The sequence below is a fragment of the Chiloscyllium plagiosum genome, unplaced genomic scaffold (assembly GCF_037043375.1).
Source record: "Chiloscyllium plagiosum isolate Xiang-an unplaced genomic scaffold, Cpla_swu_hap1 HiC_scaffold_7, whole genome shotgun sequence".
Taxonomy (NCBI): Eukaryota; Metazoa; Chordata; class Chondrichthyes; order Orectolobiformes; family Hemiscylliidae; genus Chiloscyllium; species Chiloscyllium plagiosum.
The window spans coordinates 68,960,329-68,981,912 of record NW_028270145.1 but is presented as its reverse complement, the minus strand read 5'-3'; the positions used below and the strand labels follow the sequence as shown (position 1 = coordinate 68,981,912).

Below are 21,584 nucleotides of genomic sequence, written 5' to 3'. Positions count from 1 at the left end.
GGGTTTAAGTCCATAGCTCCCTGAAAGTAGCTACATAAATAGATAGAGTGGTCAAGAAGACGTATGGCATGCTTGCTTTTATTGCCTTTATTGGTCAGAGAATTGAGTACAAGAATCAGGATGTCATGTTGCAGCTTTATAAGACTTTGAGGCCACACTTCGAGTACTTCATTCACTTCTTTTTTCCACATTACAGGAAGGATGTGTAGGCTTTGGAGAGAGTGCAGAAGAGGTTTGCTAGGATGCTGCCTGGATAGCGGGTATGAACTAGAGGAGAAGCTAGAAAAACTCCGGCTGTTTCTGTTCCATGTGGAGGCTGAAGGGAGACTTGATTGAAACCTATAAAATTATGAGATGTACAAATAGTTTTAACGGTTAAAATCTTTTTCCCAGAGTTGAAAAGTCTAATTCTAGCATGTATGCATTTAAGGTGAGGGGGAGAAAGTCAAAGGAGAGGTGAGGGACAAGTTTTTTACACAGTAGTAGGAGTCTGGAACACACTGTCGGGGATGGTGATGGAGGCAGATACGATAAGTGCATTTAAGGGACTTTTAGATAAGCATATGAATATGCAAGGAATGGAGGGATATGGACCAAGGGCAGGCAGAAGGAATTAGTTTCCTATAGTGTCATGTTTGGCACAGCATCACGGGCCGAAGGGCCTATTCCTGTACTGTACTGTTCTGTGTTCTATGTGGGACCCAAAGTGCTCACAATGTTCTAAATACGGTCAGACCAGAGCCTAATACAGCCTTAACTGGTAAAGGTAAGAAGGCGGAATTGAAGATCATCAGATTGATCATGAATAATAGACACGATGGACCAAATGACGTGCTTCTCCTCCAACATCTAATGGTCTTGTTTTCTGCAAAATGAAAGATTGGCATACTACAAGATTGATGAACTGAATTAATTTAAGTTCTACTATAATAGTGATGTATGGGTTTGATTTGTTTCACTGTTGTTTGCCTTTGTATGCCAGAAATGTTTCTGTTTTGGCTTCAGATGTACTGTTGACCAAGTGCTCACTTCATTGAAGATGTAGCAATGGTGAATGACTACATAACCACAGTTATAGATTACAGAAGACCTGTTGCCCATAACTGTGATTTAACACTGCTAGATCTGTATCAGTGGCAAGTATTAGTATTATATTTTTGAGTTGGAGCCTGCAGTTCCTTTATATAGGGTTTCTGCTGTCGTGGCTATAGACTGACTGCAACTGAATTCCAAAGTATCCCACTGAAAAAAAACCAGTTTACATGCATATTGTGGTTATGCAGTCATTTGCCATTGCTATGTCTTCAATGAAGTGGGCACTTGGTCAACAGTACATCTAAAGTTTCTCGCACACAAAGGCAAACAACAGTGAAATAAATCAAATACATACATCACATCTACACACATACACAAAACGTTGAATGCTGATTGTTCCATCAGATTTTCGTATACCCTGTCAAGACTGAATTGCTGTACCAAGTGGGAGGCTGACTACAGAAGCATCCTGGTGGAGTTCATTCAAAAGACCACATAGTGAGCAGTCATGAGCAAACTTATTTCTATCTTCAGCACTGACCCTGTGATTTCCACGTCTGTATTTTTAGTTCCCCTGGAATTTCTTTCTGCATTTTTATTTCAGATAGAGTGGAAATTGATGACTACTTTTGCACACAAGTTATTGTATACCAATTCCAGTTTAAAATGAGCTACATTTTAAAGTTCAATCCACTTCCCTTATCAGCATTCAAGTCTTTAAATAGGATGTTCAAACACATTGCTGGGTATTGCATATGAGGAATGTTGAGCGAGAAAATTGCTTCTGATGATTTCAATATTAAATGGAAGGAGAAGAAGAGATATATCTAGTCTGTTTGCTAAACTCAGATGAGCTGAGAAGGTATGGGTGGTGTACCTTGCCCACTGGGAGCTTGGAAGGGATCATGCCTCAAGGGAGCTCCAGTGAAGCTATTGGGATCCATTGCATGCTGTTGTGGGTAGCTGCAGTATTTGGCAGACAAGGAAATTCAGGATGGTATTCTGTTTGCACCCACTTAATGAAGTTTGTTTAGTTTCATAATTATGTGTACCTGAAAATAAATAATGTGAATATTCGCTGACACTAAAGGAAATGCCATTGATTCACATTGTAACATCTAAAATTTGCAACTTTAGATAAACAGAAACTAGTTTTTTTTAATAGACTATGACCTGAATATTTGCTCCTGAATCAGAAGCGCTGTGTCTGAAAACTGTCTGAGTCAGGAGGTAATGCCCTGGATGGACTAATGTTTTGAACCAGGAATGTGAGTATTAACAGAAGTTGAGGCCCCCCACTCCCTTCGAAGGATTTTGGAGGCAGCTATATTGGTTGCCAAATGTGGAGGTGACTTGTATAAGGGCACACCTTAATTCTCCATGGCCTGGCCTAGTTGCCTACCCACCCCTATCACCACCCATACAGTCTATGCAAATCTGTGTCCCTCTACTCATCCCACAGAACTTATAGCCTCATACGGCAGCACGGTGGCTCACTGGTTAGAACTGCTGCCTCACAGTGCCAGGGACCCGAGTTCAATTCGAGCCTTGGGCAACTGTTTATGTGGAGTTTGCATATTCTCCACGTGTATGCGTGGGTTTTCTCTGGATGTTCCAGTTTCCTCCCACAATCTAAAGGTGTGTAGGTCAGGTGAATTGGCTAAGCTAAATTGCCCATACTATTCAGGGGTGTGTAGGTCAGATGCATTAGTCAGGGGTAAATGTAGAGTAATAGGGTCAAGGAATGCGTCTGGGTGGATTACTCTTCGGAGAGTCGCTGCAGATTTGTTGGGCTGAAGAGCCTGTCTCCACACTGTAGGGACTCTTATGATTCTATACCAAGTCATGTCTCCTCCCTATTACTCTTTGTATCCTTATTTGCTCCATGTCATCTCACCTAGTATCCAGTGGGCAGAGCTCAGCACCAAAATTTTAGGTGTCTATTGATGACTTAACCTTATAAGATAAATACTTTTGTTCAGTAAAAACGTATTCATTTCATTAAAGTGTATGCCATGAAGAACTAAATCCCTTATTTAAAAGAAACAAGCATTTGTATTCATAGCCCCACATCAGAGACTCAATTACCATAGAGTCATAGAGATGTACAGCATGGAAACAGACCCTTCGGTCCAACCTGTCCATGCCGACAAACAATACACTGTGATAATGTCATATTGTGAAATTAATCATGCAGAAAATATCTTATAATGACAGTCTTTGGGCTTATATCAACAGGCGGTGAAATAACAAGTACTCATTTTATTTTTAAACGCATTTAAAGGGCAGAGGATTCAAATGTCTTGATGGTACAGATAAGCATGACAATTCCAGTGAGTTTATCCAGTTTGTATGTGCATTTGTTCATATCTAATAACAAACCCAGAAGACATCCTGTATTGCCCACAGTCACTTCTTTCAAAGAGTCTTTAGATCTATTCTCATCAATACTTCGCATCTTCAAATATCTCTTGGAACTTTAGATTTTCTCTTGAATAAGCTATGCTTTGAGCATCCCACTTATAAAAAAGAAATGTAATGAAGTTCTACCTCAAAATACCAGCACTTTTACATGTGCAACTGCCTGCATGAACCACAGATGTGCAAAGTACAACCTGCTCCTTCTCCTCCCACAGGAAATGGTGGGTGTCCAGGGGCAGGACATCTAGAGCTAAGAGTGCAGCACCATGTGGCTGAAGACCCTAAGGCAATGCAAAACATTAGATCCCTAATTCTATCACCTTTTGAGCCAAATGTGAGGGCAGAAGCATTGAAAACAAATATGACAGGAGATATTGGCACTGTTGTAGTGGATGTTATCCTGATAAGTTTTGAATGCATTTTGAAATTAAATATTGTACATTTTGAAACAATGGAAAATGCAAAATATTTTAACAGGTTTGCATTGAGGATTTGATCCTACCAAAGTACATGTATATGAAATGTATATGTTCAATTGTTGAACCTTTTAGTTATAAACAACTTCATAAATTGCTAGCGTAGGTTTGTCATGAATACAGACTTAAATCTTGTTTTCTTATGGGTACAGCTGGCATTGGATCGGAAGGTAATCTTGAAGAGATTATTGAAACAGAAGAAATCAGAGCTCCAGACGTCAATGATACAAAAGCTGTTGTTAGTAAAGGAGACGAGGCACTGTGCCCACCAATTTCCCTAAATGGCGCATCCAGTTTTCAAAATGTACAGACTTCGGATGAGTATAATTCGTTTGCTGTGACAGATAAAGAAACTAATATCAAATCTGAGGGCAAGTAAGTGTGAGTGAATTATATAAAACAAAGAACTGTGAATGATGAAAATCTCAAACAAAACAGAAATTGGGGAAGCTCAGCAGGTCTGACAGCATCCGTGGGAAGAAAGCTAAGTTAACGTTTCAATTCTGGTGACTTGGCTCTGATGAAACATTAACTCTGCTTTTTTCCCACGTATGCAGCTGGTGAATTACATTGTTGGTGGCCTTCTTATGCATGACCAGGAGAATGCCCATTGTCCTATAATGCTGAGGTTGGTCAACAAAGATCTGAGTTGAAACTTTATTGCTGGAACAGCACAGCAGGTCAGGCAGCATCCAGGGAACAGGAGATTCGACGTTTCGGGCACAGGCCCTTCCTGAAGAAGGGCCTGTGCCCGAAACGTCGAATCTCCTGTTCCCTGGATGCTGCCTGACCTGCTGTGCTGTTCCAGCAATAAAGTTTCAACTTTGATCTGCAGCATCTGCAGACCTCACTTTCTCAACAAAGATCTGATCCCACTAATCCTATTTTCCCGCTCTTCGCTAATAGCCCTGTAGACTATGGCAATGCAAGTGGATATCTAAATCTTCCTTAACTGTTATGAGAGTTTTCAACTCAGCAACCCATTAAGATAGTGAGTTCCAGACTTCCATCATTTTTCAGGTGAAAAGCTTTCTCCTTAATTCTCCTGTTAAACTTCTACCCGATAAATGTATAGCTCGTGATTATTGATCTCTCTACTAAAGACAAAAATGCCTTCCTTTCTACCCTGTTTATGCCCTTAATATAATTAATCTCTCTCAAATCCCATCTCAATCTGCTCCAAGGAAAACAACTCTAACCTATCTAATCTTTCCTCATAGCTCAGGTACTCCAGACCAGGAAACATCTTGGCAAATATTCTCAACCTTGCTCGTGCACCCAGATCCTTCCTTTTATGTGGTGATGAGAATAATACTCCAGTTCTGACCGAAGTATTATTTTCACTATAACATCCCTGTTTTTGTACTCTATGCTTTGTTTAGCAAAGGCTAGTATCCCTAATGACATTGCCTGCCCTTCTACCTTTAGGGATCTGTGGATGTGCATACCAAGATGCCTCTGATCTTTAGTATTTTCCAGGGTACAACCATTCATCACGTAATCCCTTGATTTGTTATCCCTCCCCAAGTGCGTTACCCCACTCTTCTGCGTTGAATTCCATTTGCACCTCCTCTTTCCAACTGACCAGTCCATTAATATTCTCTTGCAGTTTATGGCTAATATCTTCACTCTTTACCACACTACTAAATTTTGTGATCATACCCTATACATTTAAGCTCAAGTTATCATTGTACACCACTTGCAATTTCCTCAGCTTGGGTTTTCACCTGATTCTGTTGTGCATTAGTTTTCAAAGACGGTCACATTCTTTTTTAATTGGTTGTGTCAAGTGCAGTGCTTCTGGGTACACTTCTCCAAGATTTGAAGTTGTTATCAGAAGTCCTAAGTGTAGCCTCTAGGCTGTCCTTACAGCACTTTCTTTAACCAACGTGAGAATGCAACGCAGGAAAAGGTAGAAGATTCACTTTTGTAGGAGTTCAAGAACTGTAGTGGTTCAAGCAGGCAACTCATCACCACTTTCTCAAGGGTAACTAAGGGTAGGCAATAAATGCTAGTCAGGACTGAATCAGGATAGTCAACATGGCTTTGTGCATGGGAAATCATGTCTCACAAACTTGATTGAGTTTTTTGAAGAAGTAACAAAGAAGATTGATGAGGACAGAACAGTAGATATGGACTTCAGTAAGGCATTCAACAAGCTTCCCCATGGGAGACTGATTAGCAAGGTTAGATCTCATGGAATACAGGGAGAACTAGCCATTTGGATACAGAACTGGCTCAAAGGTAGAAGACAGAGGGTGGTGGTGGTGGAGGGTTGTTTTTCAGACTGGAGGCCTGTGACCAGTGGAGTGCCACAAGGATCGGTGCTGGGACCTCTACTTTTTGTCATTAACATAAATGATTTGGATGCGAGCATAAGAGTGTACAGTTAGTAAGTTTCCAGATGACACCAAAATTGGAGGTGTAGTGGACAGCAAAGAGGGTTACCTCAGATTACAACAGGATCTGGACCAGATGGGCCAATGGGCTGAGAAGTGGCAGATTGAGTTTAATTCAGATAAATGCGAAGTGCTGCACTTTGGGAAAGCAAATCTTAGCTGGACTTATACACATAATGGTAAGGTCCTAGGGAGTGTTGCTGAACAAAGAGACCTTGAAGTGCAGGTTCATAGCTCCTTGAAAGTGGAGTCGCAGGTAGATAGGATAGTGAAGAAGGCGTTTGATATGCCTTCCTTTATTGGTCAGAGTATTGAGTACAGGAATTGGGAGGTCATGTTGCGGCTGTACAGGACATTGGTTAGGCCACTGTTGAAATATTGCATGCAATTCTGGTCTCCTTCCTATCGGAACAATGTTGTGAAACTTGAAAGGGTTCAGAAAAGATTTACACGGATGTTGCTAGGGTTGGGAGGATCTGAGCTACGGGGAGAGGCTGAACCAGCTGGGGCTGTTTTCGCTGCAGCGTCGGAGGCTGAGGGGTGTCCTTATAGAGGTTTACAAAATTATGAGGGGCATGGATATGATAAATAGACAGTCTTTTCCCTGGGATCAGGGAATCCAGAACTAGAGGGCATAGGTTTAAGGTGAGAGGGGAAAGATATAAAAGAGACCTAAGGGGCAACTTTTTCACACAGAGGGTGTTATGTGTTATGGAATGAGGTGCCAGAGGATGTGGTGGAGGCTGGTACAATTGCAACTTTTAAGAGGCAATTGGATGGGTATATGAATAGGAAGGGTTTGGAGGGATATGGGACAGGTGCTGGCAGGTGGGGCTAGTTTGGGTTAGGATATCTGGTTGGCATGCACGGGTTGGACTGAAGGGTCTGTTTCCATGCTGTATATCTCTATGACTCTATGCCAGCATTGCCCACGTTCAGGAATATAAAACAAAAGTATCAGGCATTCTGGTTGCATGGTCAGCCCAATTCAGTTGTTTGGCCTGGGAGCTTGGGTGAACTCCCAGGCCAAACAACTGATATTTTTGATCTTTGTCGTCTTTAAAGTTTCTAAAAGTGGCTTAACTGAAAGTGGTTGAACTTCTTGCCATTATACTGGCTCACAGTCCAAGTCTCATGCGAGTAAATTGATTATCATACTGGATAATTTAGCTATTCAGAAAAAAAAAGTGGGATTAAGTAGTGGAATAGAAATAAAAACAACTCAGCACAGGACTCCCTCCTTGTCTACGTTGGCTTGATATTACAAAATCACACTTTTATCGCTCTTTGTACCCGAGCTGAGATCCTATTGTATTTGTAAAGCATTTAAACTGTATTGATATTTAATGTTAATTTCTTTCATATCATCAACTGGTGCTAAACTTAGCATATTCTGTTAATATTATCACAAAGGTATCGCCTTATGCTTATTTTAATACTATAACTCAACTTTTCAATCGATCAAAATCTGTTAACCTTGTATTTCCAGTTCGATCAAATTTAATAATGACAGTTTAATTTTGACGGAATTTTAAAACTGTGAGCTAGATCAATTTGAATTACTGTGCATTGTAATTATAACTATTGTCTTTATAAAGTGGTCAAAATCATCTCTCACTCCATTTTTGTTTGAACGTTAAATGTTTTGTAAAATCAATGTACAAATTAATACAAACCCTTTATAATATTTGTGTCCCCAATTTTTTTCTTGTCCTAACAGAATAAGTACAGCTGAAGATGTTTGCAACCAAATTGTGACAGAAAAGGATAAAAATTCAAAGACAGATATAGATAAGGATCTATCAGTGGCAAACACAAATGGTAAGTACCATATATAAATAACAAAAATCTGTGGGGAATTTTAAGTCTTCAGAAATGAAGTTAACATGTAAACTGGATTGTCCTGAATTTTCTTGTTCAGACCAAAAGGCATAGGAACTGAAATAGGCCATTCAGTCCATCAAGTATGCAAAGCCGTTCAATGAGATCATTGCTGATCTCAATTCTAAAGTCCACTTTCCTCTCTTTTCTCCATAACCATTGATTCCTTTACTGAATAAAAGTCTGTCTCCACCTTAAATGTACTTAATGACCTAGCTTTGATGACCCTCTGTGGTAAAGCATTCCTTTCCTCTATCCGAATTGGATGACCCCCATACCCTGAGATTATGCAAACAACCTCTCTGCATCTATCCTGACATGTCCCTTAAGGAGCTGGTTTAGAATGAGTATAAATCCAAACCACACAGCCTCTTACTCTTAAGATAATCTCTCTGTATGCAAAATCAATCAATGTGTATTCTTTAGTCTGCCTCCAATGCCAGTATGTCTTTCTGTAGGAAAGGGGAACAGAAATGTTTCTAATATTCCAGCTGTGGTCTGACTAGTGTATTGTATAGTTTCAGTTTATACTCCATTCTCTTTGAATTAATGGCCAAGATTCTGTTTGCTTTGCCTATTACTTATGGAATTTGTGTTAGTTTTGTGTGACCATCTCTGCTGTAGGTTTCTGCAGTCTTCTTCTATTTAAATAATAATCAACTAGTCTATTATTCCTAATTTCACTTGTTCCCATGTGATATTCCATCTGACAAATTTCACCTGTCTATATAATCTGCAAACTTTGTCATTCTGAGCTTTGCCTTACCACCTATTTTTGAGTCATCCATAAGCTTGGCAATAGTCCAGAGTGACCCCTGTATCCGCAGAATTGTTTTCTGCGTTTTCGGTTACCCATGGTTTACTGCAGCCCGAGCATATTACAGGGAACGTTCCAGAACCCGGGACCAGTGGGCTGCTGTGAAGGTAAATTTTCCATTTAAATGAATGGGTTAGTTTCTGTCTGTAGTTTTGGGTTTCTGTGGTAGGTCTTGGAGCATATCTCCCGCTGGTATGGGGGGCCTACTGTACAGTCACTGTCTTCATCCAAGTTAGTAATGTACAGTTTAGAAGTATATGCATGCGCATTATTGATATTAACTGTAGAAACTTAACTGATACATAAGTACATAAAATGCAACCTTCAGTCAAAATGTAGATGGTCAACTTTTACAGGAGTAATGTTTGCAGAGGTTTTAATTTTCCATTTCCCATCACCTCCCTATCTCTCTTGTTGGGTCAGAGACTGTTCCCACTAACCCTATTTCCAAAAGTAGTAAAAGAGGAGCCAAAAGTAAATATACAGACATGAGGTGCTGAGGAGGTAACTGGACAAATAGTTTATGCATCTAATACATAGAATTATGTCTACTTTCTATCACAGAAACAAGTTATCCAGTGCAATAGACTTGTTTTTACTTCAAACAAACCTCTTGCGACTTCATTTAGAATAGTTGAATTGTGTGCCCAATATCTGTTTGTGTGGCAACAAGAAACAAGCAGAACAGTAAAATTCTGCTGCAGGTGAACTACATCTTGATCTTTTTGACATGATGTACATCGATGAAACTCCAGGAGGAACGTGGACGATCAGAATTATCCAGTTCAATCAGTACAACTCAGTATTTATGATAATGCAAAATAAAAGAACACTTTTGATCTAATGGATCGTCTTGCTTAATTTAAACAGAACAACATCTCTGATCCCTGATTTAAAGGCCAGGACAGAATATTCTTTTGTACAGTCTCCTGTCTGTTTAACCTTCATGTGGTATCTCTATGCTTGACAGCCTTTTTAGTGTCATTGTCTCATCTTTTAAAAACCTGATTCATATGTCTGCTTTTGGTCAAAATTAACTAAAAAACACAGTGGAATTGATCATTGTAACTGGTCTATAGTTATGGTGAGTTCTTCAAGTGACGAGTATTATCTCATCAGTGAGTGCAACTAGTTATTTGAATAACAAAGTATTGTATCCTTTTATCTACCATTTCATGGAAAAAATGATACTTGCCATAAGTAGTGCCATGAGGAATTTGTGTTGAATCAGCAAATGCAGGAACCCCATTAGATATTTTGTTGTACATTTCTCTTGCTTATATTTACATCCATAATGTAAGCTTCTTGAGGAATTTCAACGTATTGTTGGAAAACATTCTCATGCAAGTAAACTGATCGAATTCTTTGCTTGAATTTTAGTTGAAGAACAACAGATTGCAGAAAATAAACACAGTGATATGTATCAGAGAGATTCAGATGGAATGCCAAGCGTGAAGACCATGTTACCACCCGATAAACGAATAACAGGAGAGTTGATTCAAACTTCAGAAGAAACAAGCATTTCTGGTGATGCTGGAACCAGTCCTGTGGCAAGACATTCTGCCAATTCTCCATCATCAAATGTACCTGATAAAGACAATCAAAAACATTCCGACACAGTGGAGATCAATGAGCTGGAAATTAAAAAAAGTAATTCTGAAGAGTCTAATAAAGAAGTAGATTTTCAGAATGTCCACTGTACTGGTGCAACAGAGAGTACCGTTATCCTAACATCATATGCAACCTTGAAAGGCACTTCTGCAGAATGCCCACAAGTCAATAATTTTACTCTGCTGGAGTCTTCAGAGCAACAGAATTATGCGCCAGCATCAAATATGTCTGCTGATGCAACTGAATGCACACTTGCTGATAAGCAGGATAAGATGCATGTTAACCAACCAGCTAAAGAATGCTCAGCATCCAATGATTCTCTTGCATCATTGTCAACCAAAGATGCCAGCAGAAGTCCAGAAAGTCCGACAAAGATTCCAGTGCTATATAAGTGTGAGTCTGAGCCTAAGCCTAAGCCTTCAAATGAAATCACAAGAGACTATATACCAAAGATTGGAATGACAACCTACAAAATTGTTCCCTCAAAGTCATTAGAAAATGAAGCATTTGTCACGTATGGAGTCATGCCAGAAGCTGAAATACCAGATCAGCCAACAGCATCTTATGTTGTCACAGTGCCTGACACTTCAAAAGAGTCAACAAAGCAGCTTGGTACATCAGAAGAACCTCTAACTAACGTTATAAGAGAGCTAACAGCTTTTCACCAAGGAGCTCACTTTGATAAAAGTGCTAAAGGAAGATCCATTAATCCTTCCATTAAAACCTCTCACCTAGAAACAACAGATTCCAAATTGCTGGCTGATACTGAAGATGCACAATCCAAGGTGCGAGTAAATAGAAGAACTCAGAGTACTTCAGAGAAGAAAATGAATGCTGGATCAGCCTTCCTCCAGCTGCATAAAAGGAGCTCAGGACAATATGTTAGCTCTGCTCTAGCTAGAAGTGCTAGTTTACCTTCTCAATCCAGCATTGATAGAGGTGACAAATTCTCACCAAAGGAGGAAAATGGATTGACAATTCAGGAAGTTACTCCGATAAATGCAGATGATCTAAATATTATAATTCCACCACCTCCAGAATTTACTGTAATTTCTGAAGGTAATGCCCAGAAAGAATTGCCCAAATCTGGGGAGACATCTATATCTCGACCTTCAAAACCTCCCAAAGTACCAAAGAAGCCATCTGTTCGTGTAACATTAGCTGACACAAAAGCTGTCAGAACTACTGTTGCTGCAAAAACATACAGCCCTACCTCACCATCACCTTTTGCTCGTGCGGTGTCTTCAGCAGTCAAGAAAGCACAAACAAATCCAACGTGTTCCTTTAAACCCAAGAGTGCTGGAATTGATTCATCAACCCTGTCCTCTCCAACTAATTCTGCAGAAAGAGAATTGCATCCAGCTTTAACAGTTCATAATGAGTCCAGTCACAACAGCTTACCAAAACAGGTAAAAGTAATATAATAAGGGAAGATTATTTACTGATTTTTAACTTGCAAAGAATATCTATTGTAGCACTAGTGTTCCTTTATCCTTAAATTGATGCATGCAACTAAATTCAAATAAGTTTCTGGATTAGTGGTGCTGGAAGAGCACAGCAGTTCAGAGTTGTGGGCGGAGGAACTGTAAAACCTGTGCCCACACCACCCCTCTCACCTCTATCCAAGGCCCTAAAGGAGCCTTCCACATCCATCAAAGTTTTACTTGCACATCCATGAATATCATTTATTGTATCCGTTGCTCCCGATGCGGCCTCCTCTACATTGGGGAGAATGGGCGCCTCCTAGCAGAGCACTTTAGGGAACATCTCCGGGACACCCGCACCAATCAACAACAACGCCCCGTGGCCCAACATTTCAACTCCCCCTCCTACTCTGCCGAGGACATGGAGGTCCTGGGCCTCCTTCACCGCCGCTCCATCACCACCAGACGCCTGGAGGAAGAACGCCTCATCTTCCGCCTCGGAACCTTCAACCCCAGGGCATCAATGTGGACTTCAACAGTTTCCTCATTTCCCCTTCCCCCACCTCACCCTAGTTCCAAACTTCCAGCTCAGCACTCTCCCCATGACTTGTCCGGACTTGTCCTACCTGCCTATCTCCTTTTCCACCTATCCACTCCACCCTCTCCTCCCTGACCTATCACATTCATCCCCTCCCCCACTCATCTATTGTACTCCATGCTACTTTCTCCCCACCCCCACCCTCCTCTAGCTTATCTTTCCACGCTTCAGGCTCACTGCCTTTATTCCTGATGAAGGGCTTTTGCCCGAAACGTCGATTTCGCTGCTCCTTGGATGCTGCCTGAACTGCTGGGCTCTTTCAGCACCACTAATCCAGAATCTCGTTTCCAGCATCTGCAGTCATTGTTTTTATCTTGTAAATTCAAATAAGTGCCTAATCACAATAATGTGATTACTTTTTTCAGAAAAACAGTAATGCCATTAGAAATTTTATGAATAGGTTAATTAGAGAAGTTTAATTTGAGTAAAAAGTTAAACTTTCAGAAATTTTGTGTAAATACTAATGTCGTATGATTTTAAAAGATAATTTACTATGATAGGAGGTAAAATGTTCACTCTCTGTTGGTATATTACAGAAATATTCTACCAGGTTACACAAGCTGTTGCATTAGATATTTTTCATAAACCTATTCAGGTGTGCTTTGACACATCTCTGGAGCAGTGTGGTTTTGAACCCAAGTTTTCTGGCTCCATGGCAGGAGCAATACCACTGTACCATGAGCACTGTAGGATTATTCTGTGATTAAAATATTTCATAGCAGCTTCCACTTTAAGGCCTTAAAGTCTAATTAATGTGAAAGTTGAGCATCCCAAGCAAAATTGAGTTAACTGTTATTAGTGAGAGAAATTTGCAATTTTAAATGCCTTGGTCCAATTCAGAGGAAGAGAATTTGAACTGGATAAACAACAGTGAACTTGGAAATTACTTTAAAAAGTTGATGTCAGAACCACAAGAAATGGATAATTGATTAGCAACAACAAATGTCAATACCCACTCTAGTGATTGTAATGAGGTCAGCCAGGTGGACCCCATAGAATGAGTTCCCTGATTGGGGCTGTTAATCTCTTCCAGTCAGAGAGCCCTGGCTGACGAATAACAACAAATGTCTTGGTCACTCTGAGAGCTGACTCTGAGGTAGCTGGGGCAATGTCAAGGACTCTCCACATGTAAATAAAGGGTGACTTGGTGAAGAGACATTGACCTCTGAAGTTATTTCACTGCCCACAGTCCAGCAGGTTGCTCTCTAGTCATTGGGAGACCTAGTGAGGAAAGGGAATAATCCCCTTGGTTCCACACACAAGCTAATAAGGAGTTTTGGTTTGGTTATTATGCACCTGAGAATACTGCTTTGAGCTGAGCATGGATGCTAATAAAATATTTCTGGCTACTAACTAAATTACCTCGCAGTTGTAGTACGTAAACAATGAAGTAAAGTAACACATAAGCCAAGAAACTATGAAGGTTACCTACTTTTGCCAGAAACTAAAAATCTAATACTTGATGTGGGAGTTCCCAAAGTTGGGGGTTGTGAGTTAGAGGCAGCAATAGCTGCCATGGAACTTTGATCGAGTTACTGGTTGCGACACACCTTTAAATCCTTGTCTTTTTTTCTCAACTGTGATACCCCTTTACCACACCGTTATGGTTTGTACTAACGGGTCATGACTATTATCCACCCTCAATATGGTATCCTTATGGGAAAAGACTTCGAACCCCCTGACTTTGTCACTCGTCTTTCACTTGACATTGACATTTGTCGATCATTTTCTCCTCAAAACATGTTACTGTTCATTCTGACTTAAATTATTTTCCTCTAGTACCAAATTGAAGAAGTCCGAAGACAATAGCAGGGATGCATTAAAAGTAAATAACTTTTGCAAATGTCTGTTTAATTTTTGTCAAAATTGCCAATATTATCTAAATAGGCAATTGTAATATTGTTGCACAAGAATAAGAGAAATTATTTGATACTTTCACGTTGTAAAAGCTGGTAACTTTTCAAACCCTGTTACCAGATATGTGCTTGTGACTGATGTTGGCTGAACTATCTATGAGAAATTTTTCAGAAATAAATCTGCAACAACAGATTTAGCATGATAGCAAGTTGTTTAGTTCTGGAAGCCATAATGGCTTTAAAGTGAAGTTACTTTATCTGAAAACTTGTTATTTTCTGACAAATAATAAATGCCGATAATACTAAAAAGCAAAAAAAATTCTCCATTTGCCTATTCTTCATAGAGAAACCTCAATTTTAACTGTAGTATACATGCTTTACCCAGTGAAACAAGCACCTTTGAGTGTAAAACTGTCGTCCACAGCAGATTACGTAGTGGTATGATCTATAGTCCTGCTGTTCGCAATGCCATGTGCTAGGTCCAAATTGCAGAAAATTATATCTTGATGAAAATATTACTGCTGCTGGACATTTCCAAGTAAAAATAAATAATTCTGTTTCCATTCCACTGCAAAATTAACTTTGATGGATTGCGGCATACTGTCTGGATTTCCAGGAACTAAGTCCTCTCGTCAAGTTCTGTTCTCGCAACTTTCAGGTAGTCACCATTCTCGGAAGCACACCCCTTGAAGTAGAGCAACATTGAAATTAATTAATGCAAGGAGCCTGCTAACAGTGGTTCAAATGGCAAAAACCTGTCCATCAAGCTATAACATGAGTGATTTGCTTCCTTTTCTTTCCTTCATGAGCTGCTTTGTTTGATGTGCCCAAAGATCTGTAGGTCACGTGGAGACCCAAATCAGAAGCTCGTGACGCTAAGTTGACATCAGTAGGACAACCAACTTCAGTTATTCTTTCATGAAATTGTTTGCATAAGATAAAACTGTATACTTTATCAGGTTTTGTTGCTTCATTTTAAATTACAGATGATACATTTTATAAATAGACCGTTATCTACCATTTGCTATCATTATTCCTGAAAAGTACTACCCAATTCATGAGTAGAATGCTTGCTCCCATGGTGAGTGTGTGCTGCTTACTGGAAAAAAGAGACTGGCATCTTATAAATTTGATAATGAAAGAAAATGCAAGGGTACATTTGATGGACTTCTTTGACATATACTTATTGGATCTTGTTGACTGCTCACTATTCATTTGGAAATATTTGCAGAAGTTGAGGAGCAAATGATGGATTACAACCTAATTTCAGTCTCTGTGTTTGTAGCATTGTCACATCTGGCAGTAATACATACTTTGAATTTCAGTTCTCTTACAATCTTTTACAGACTTTGTCTCCTGTAGGAGGACAAGAAATGGATTGCTGTAAAATAGTGGGAAATGAGGCACAGCACGTTCAACCACAATTGCCATCTCCTTTAAGTACATCAAAACCTGCTTTAATTTCCCAAATGAGTGACCCAGGAGAAATTCACCGAGCTGTTCTGGATGCTGTTCGCTCAGGGGAAGGAGCTGCCAGACTTAAAAAGGTGGACACACTTCCCATGATGTAACTATATGCATTAATAATTTACTAAAACAAAGTTGATCAGCTTTAATTTTAAATTTATTCAGTTACAACTGAGATATTATCCAACAATTACTAAACTCTGTAATACACAGTTATGAGTATCTTCTTGCACTACATATTGCAATTCACTGGAATATAAGGGGCCTTGGCTCAAAGTTGACTCGATGTGATAGCTGTAATTGTGAACCTGAAATACAAATATCTGTACTATACATGTGTGTTGTATGTGAAAATTATGTGCACTTATAACCAAAACAATCTCAATTATACATCTTTAATCTGTATTTCCCTATAAAATCAACATTTTTGCATACAGATTTTACGCTGTACATAAAAAGATATATAATAATAGTAAAAGCATTTTTGTAATAAGGACTAAAACTATTTTAAATGTAATTGACAAATATATGTTGCAATTTATTTTTAAATCCAACTACTGTCTTCAGCCTTTTTGGCTTTTATAATTTAGCGATAAGCCCTCCAATTATTCAACAAAAAACCAACCAATATTTGGTTTTCCTAGCAGTGTTGTATTTCCATGTTGTAATTTCAAGTCTTTGATGTTCCCAAAACAATGGGTTTCATTTTTCTGACCAATGGGGGCAAGACCTAGGTGGTATATGGATGCAGGACACCTGAGAAAAGCAGGGGAAACCATGTTGATATGCCATCAGGTTAATTTTCCATGGTTAAGCATGGACTGTGGTCAACAGCCTGTACCTCCAGAGACAGACAGACAGACAAGTGAGATAAATTAAGGCTCCAGCTAGTGATTATTTACTAAGCATGCTAGTGTTTTGATGTCTGTGGAAATGTCCTTGCAATGTATAGAGGCTGCCATTACAGTGGAGGTGGCCTGCTTTTGGCATAGAGCTGTCAAAGGTGGAGGCTCCATTCTCTGAAAGAGGGGGATGTGGGCAGGAGTACCCCCACCTGCAGCCAACGAAATCCACTTGGAAAACTTTCCCCTCTGCTCTGAGAGGCCTGGTAGCTTTACCACTGGGAATTTTTAATTTAAATGAACATCTCAGAAGGCACCTCCATGTTGAGGCATCCTTATGGGCCTCAATCTGCCTCACCTTTCCTGTGTTTTGTTGAGGCTCTGAAACTGCTCGCCTTCTGATTGCTTTGGTATCATTAAGAGCTCGCGCACTGCCCTTAATAGTTCAGTGAGCACAGAGGCAGCCGGTTAAAGAGGCGGTCACTGGGAAAATTGCACCTTCAAGTTGCTGCCAGCAAATGGGAGCTTGGGGATCCCCATCTGGTGCCAAAATTGGGGTCCGAAAGCCTGCTGTAAAATCTAGTTTTGTAATGAACTCTTTACCTCTCCAGCAATTTAGAAGCATTTATGGGATCAATTAGCTGGCACTTTACTTCAAACTTAAAGCCAAATCAATAGGTACTTGATTGTGTCATACCAATAAAAGCATATCAAATATTTGGTGGAAGTTTTCTGTAGATAGAAACTAGCTTGTATTCTTATTGAACTGTTACAAGGACATCTGTCATATAAGTGTTATGCCAAGGAATGGATTAAAATTGATATATCATCTTCAGCTTTAATGTTTCAAAGATTAGTTTGATTAAGAAATATCAGTTGATGAATTACTTTTGAAGAAAATGTTTATATAAATTAATTTTGCTTGATGTAGAAGGAAAATGAAACAATTGCAAATAATGTATCTGATATCACTCCTTGAAACAATTAACTCTAAGTCTGTATTCAATACTTTATTCAATCATTGAAAAGCTATTTTAGGGTGGGGCAAGGGTATTTTAATGTATAAAATGGCTTGGGTTAGTCAATTTATAACAACGCTTGTCTTTGCAAAACTTTTGAAATATTTATTTTGAAGTAAGAACACTGTCAATATGGCTTGGGCTTATTTTTTGAAATGTTCACTTTCAGTTTTGAATATGTTTCCTGATTTAGCACTGTATGTAAGAATTCACAACTTAAGTTCTGCAATATTCAATGCTTCAATTTCTATATGTATGTTAAGAGCACATCTTTGAAACATTAAATTCTTTTACCCTGTTTTTGTTTAATTCTGCACACTCAATGTTAAACTGGGATGTTCTGTTCCTGTTTATCTTGTTAGTTAATTATTTTTAAGTATTAAATATTGGAGATCTAAAATATTTTAATGGTTTTTAAGCAGATCCAATATCCTGGGTTGGAATTAATATACTAATTTTGAAAGTCTTGTTTTCCTACTGTTATGTCCCAGCTGATGGTACTATTGGACAAGTCGGATCCCAGAATGAAAACTGATATGTTTTGATCATACATTTTTGTTCAGCTAGTTAACATAGTGGTTAATCACTACATATTCACATTGGATTACAGACTGCTATTTAACAGCAGAACATTAGTGTAATACACAAAATAAAGAAATCTAATTTACAGTTAGATGCAAACATCAAAACAAAGTTTCATCGTGTTCCCCAACACCAGCCAGTACAGGGACTCAAGACCCCTGTCTCATTTCATTAGGTTTGTGCTGAACAGATTCTTTCTGCTTTTTTTCCCCCTGTGTATTGTGGAGACAATTCAGTGAATCCTTTCCAAGCCTGCTGTCACAAACTCTTCGCAAATCTGAGAACTTAAACTTGCTCAGTTACATTAATGTGCAGATTTCTATCAAATCTCTCCTAGTCTGGAAGCGGCATTTCTGCTAGCGTAGGTGGCTTTCCTGACCTGAACTGGAAAATTCCTCCTCAGGAAGAAACTAATACTTGCTTCTGAAGTTAACTGATGTAGTCTGAACTGGACAGGTTTTAAGTCTCCCAACCGAATCAAAAACAAAACAAATTGTCTTAATGAGTTTACACTGCCGGTCATAAACTCAAACGTTTAAACAACTTTCCATTAATGTCATAAGGGACTGCAGTCACTAAGCAATGCAGGATTTCGACCACTGTTCCAGAATGACTTGCTGCTTTTATTTTCAGAGAACATGCTTCATAGAAATAACCAATAACAATCTTCCTCTATTTTAATGCAATCCAATTTTTAAAAAAATTACATACCTTTCATCACTCTACTTAAAAGTTCTAAAAATAGAAATACTAGCAGTGTTCATGTCCATTATTAAAAAGTAATTGAATTTTGTTATTTCTGATTAGTACAATTGTACAGAATTTACAGTGTATAGGATTTTTCCAACAGTATACTACAGCTTCTACTCCCAACTGACATATTTGCCTTATATACAAGATCACATTAATAGACATTAAATCAAAGAATCAAATGTAAAAATGGTTGCCCTGTGGTTCAGCTTGTTAAGTCAGTCAGTGACTGATTCAAGTGGACCGGAAAAATTCCCATATTTGATCTCAAACCAATGTTGACCTAAAACATGGTAGTGGTATGTGGGATGAGAGTGCCAAAGATCCCCTAGGTTTGGAAAAGGAAGAAAGTTTCCTTACAACATAGAACAGGACAGCACAGGAGCAGGTCCTTCAGCCCATCATGACTGTGCTAACCATGATGCCATTCTAAACTAATCCGATCTGACTGCATGTGGTCTGTATCACTCTGTTCCATGCCTGTTCACGTGTCTGTCAAATACCCCTTAAACATTGCTTCAATCTCTGTTTCTACCACCTTTCCTGTCAATGGGTTCCACATACTGTGTTTAAAAAAAAAACACTTTCCTCGCACATCTCCTTTAAACTTTCACCTCTCACTTTAAATGTATGTCCCCTAGTATTTGACAGTTCCACCCTGGGGAAAAAAAGACCAACTATTCACCCTATCCATGCCTCTCATAATTGCATACACTTCTATCAGGTCACCCCTCAGCCTCTGTTCTATTTTCACCTGCCAGTGGAATCATCCTCTTTACTTCTATCGTATCTATTCCCTTCATAATTTTATATGTTTCTATAAGATCTCATTCTTCTAAATTGCAATGAATTTAATCCCAGTCTACTCAGTCTCTCCTCATAAACAAACCCCCTCAACTCCAGAATCACCCTAGTGAATCTCCTCTGAACCCCTCCAGTGACAGTACATACTTTCTCAAGTAATAAGACCAAAACTGCACACTGTACTCCAGGTGTGCCTCCTCAGCACCCTGGACAGTTTTACCTCCCTGCTTTTAAACTCAATTTGTTTAGCAATGAAGGACAAAATTCCATTTGCCTTCCTAATTACTTGTTGTACCTGCAGACCAACCCTCTGTGATTCATGCACAAGGACACTCAGGTCCCTCTGCATATCAGCATGCTGCAACTTTTTACCATTCAAGTAATCCTTATTACTGTTACTCCTACCAAAATGGATGACATCACATTTATTAAAATCTGCCAGACCTTTTGCCCATTCACTTAAAGTATCTATGTTCCTCTACAAATTTTCACAGTCCTCCACACGCTTTGCTCTGCAAACTTTAACACACTACACGTGGTCCCCAACTGCAAATCATCTATGTAAATTGTGAATAATTGTTGTCCCAACATTGATCCCTGAGGCACACCACTGGTTACTAATTGCCAACCAGAATAGCACTCATTTATCCCCACTCTATGCTTCCTGTTAGTCAACCAATCTTCTATCCATGCTAATACTTTATTCATAACACCATGCATCTTTATCTTATGCAGCAACCTCTTGTGTGGCACCTTGTCAGAGGCCTTTGGAAATCTATGTACACCACATCCTTTGGGTCTCCATTGTCCACCTTGCTCGTAAAGTCTTCATAGAATTTCCAAAAGATTAAGACCTGCCTTTCATGAACCCATGCTGCGTCTGGCCAATGGGATAATTTCTGTCTAGATGCCTTACTATTTCTTCCTTGATAATAGAATCCAGTATGTTCTCCAGTACTGAAGTTAGCCTAACTGGTCTATGATTCCCCATCTGTTGTCTACCTCTGGAAAACAGCAAAACAATCTGCTGGAACTGCCCCAGGGTCCAGCGAATATTGGAAAATTACTATTTCTCTCGCCATCTCTTTTATACCCTGAGATGCATTCCATCAGGGCCAGGAAACTTGACTATCCTTAGCCCCATTAGCTTTCTCAATGCTACCTCTTCCATAATAATGATTGTTTCCAGGTCCTCGCTTACTTTTGTCTCTTTGTCAATTACAGGCATGTTATTATTGTCCTCCACTGTGAAGACCAACACAAAATACCTGTTCAATGCCTCGGCCATTTCATCACTGCCCATGACTAAATACCCTTTCTCATCCTCTAAATAGTCAATGTTTAGCCACTCTTTTTCAGTTTATAGATTTATAGAAACTTTTGCTATCCACCTTTATATTCTATGCTAGTTTTTTCTCATGTTCTATCTTACTTCATAGTTGTTTTTGTGGCTTTCTGTTGAGCTTTTTATGTTTTCCCAATCTTCTAGTTTCCTGCTGTCCTTGGCCACTTTGTATGCCTTCTCTTTCAATTTGATAGTCTCTCTTATTTCCTTAGACACCCACGACAGATTACCTCTTTTCTTACAGTCCTTCCTTTTCT

At 39.2% G+C, this 21,584-nt stretch overlaps 1 protein-coding gene across 3 annotated transcripts in view; it reads left to right on the top strand.

Moving 5' to 3' along the window:
• cobll1b (cordon-bleu WH2 repeat protein-like 1b) overlaps positions 1–18,144 on the top strand; it is a 161,903-nt gene extending 143,759 nt beyond the window's left edge. For 2 of the 3 annotated variants that reach the window (XM_043693895.2, XM_087989101.1), the window contains exons 10-13: positions 4,085–4,307; positions 8,052–8,152; positions 10,410–12,049; positions 15,865–18,144. In XM_043693895.2, the coding sequence (XP_043549830.2) occupies positions 4,085–4,307; positions 8,052–8,152; positions 10,410–12,049; positions 15,865–16,089 (2,189 nt within the window). In that variant the 3' untranslated portion in view covers positions 16,090–18,144. The remainder of the gene's footprint in view (positions 1–4,084; positions 4,308–8,051; positions 8,153–10,409; positions 12,050–15,864) is intronic. The other variant, XM_043693897.2, reaches the window with a different exon arrangement.
• Positions 18,145–21,584: the final 3,440 nt, after the last annotated feature.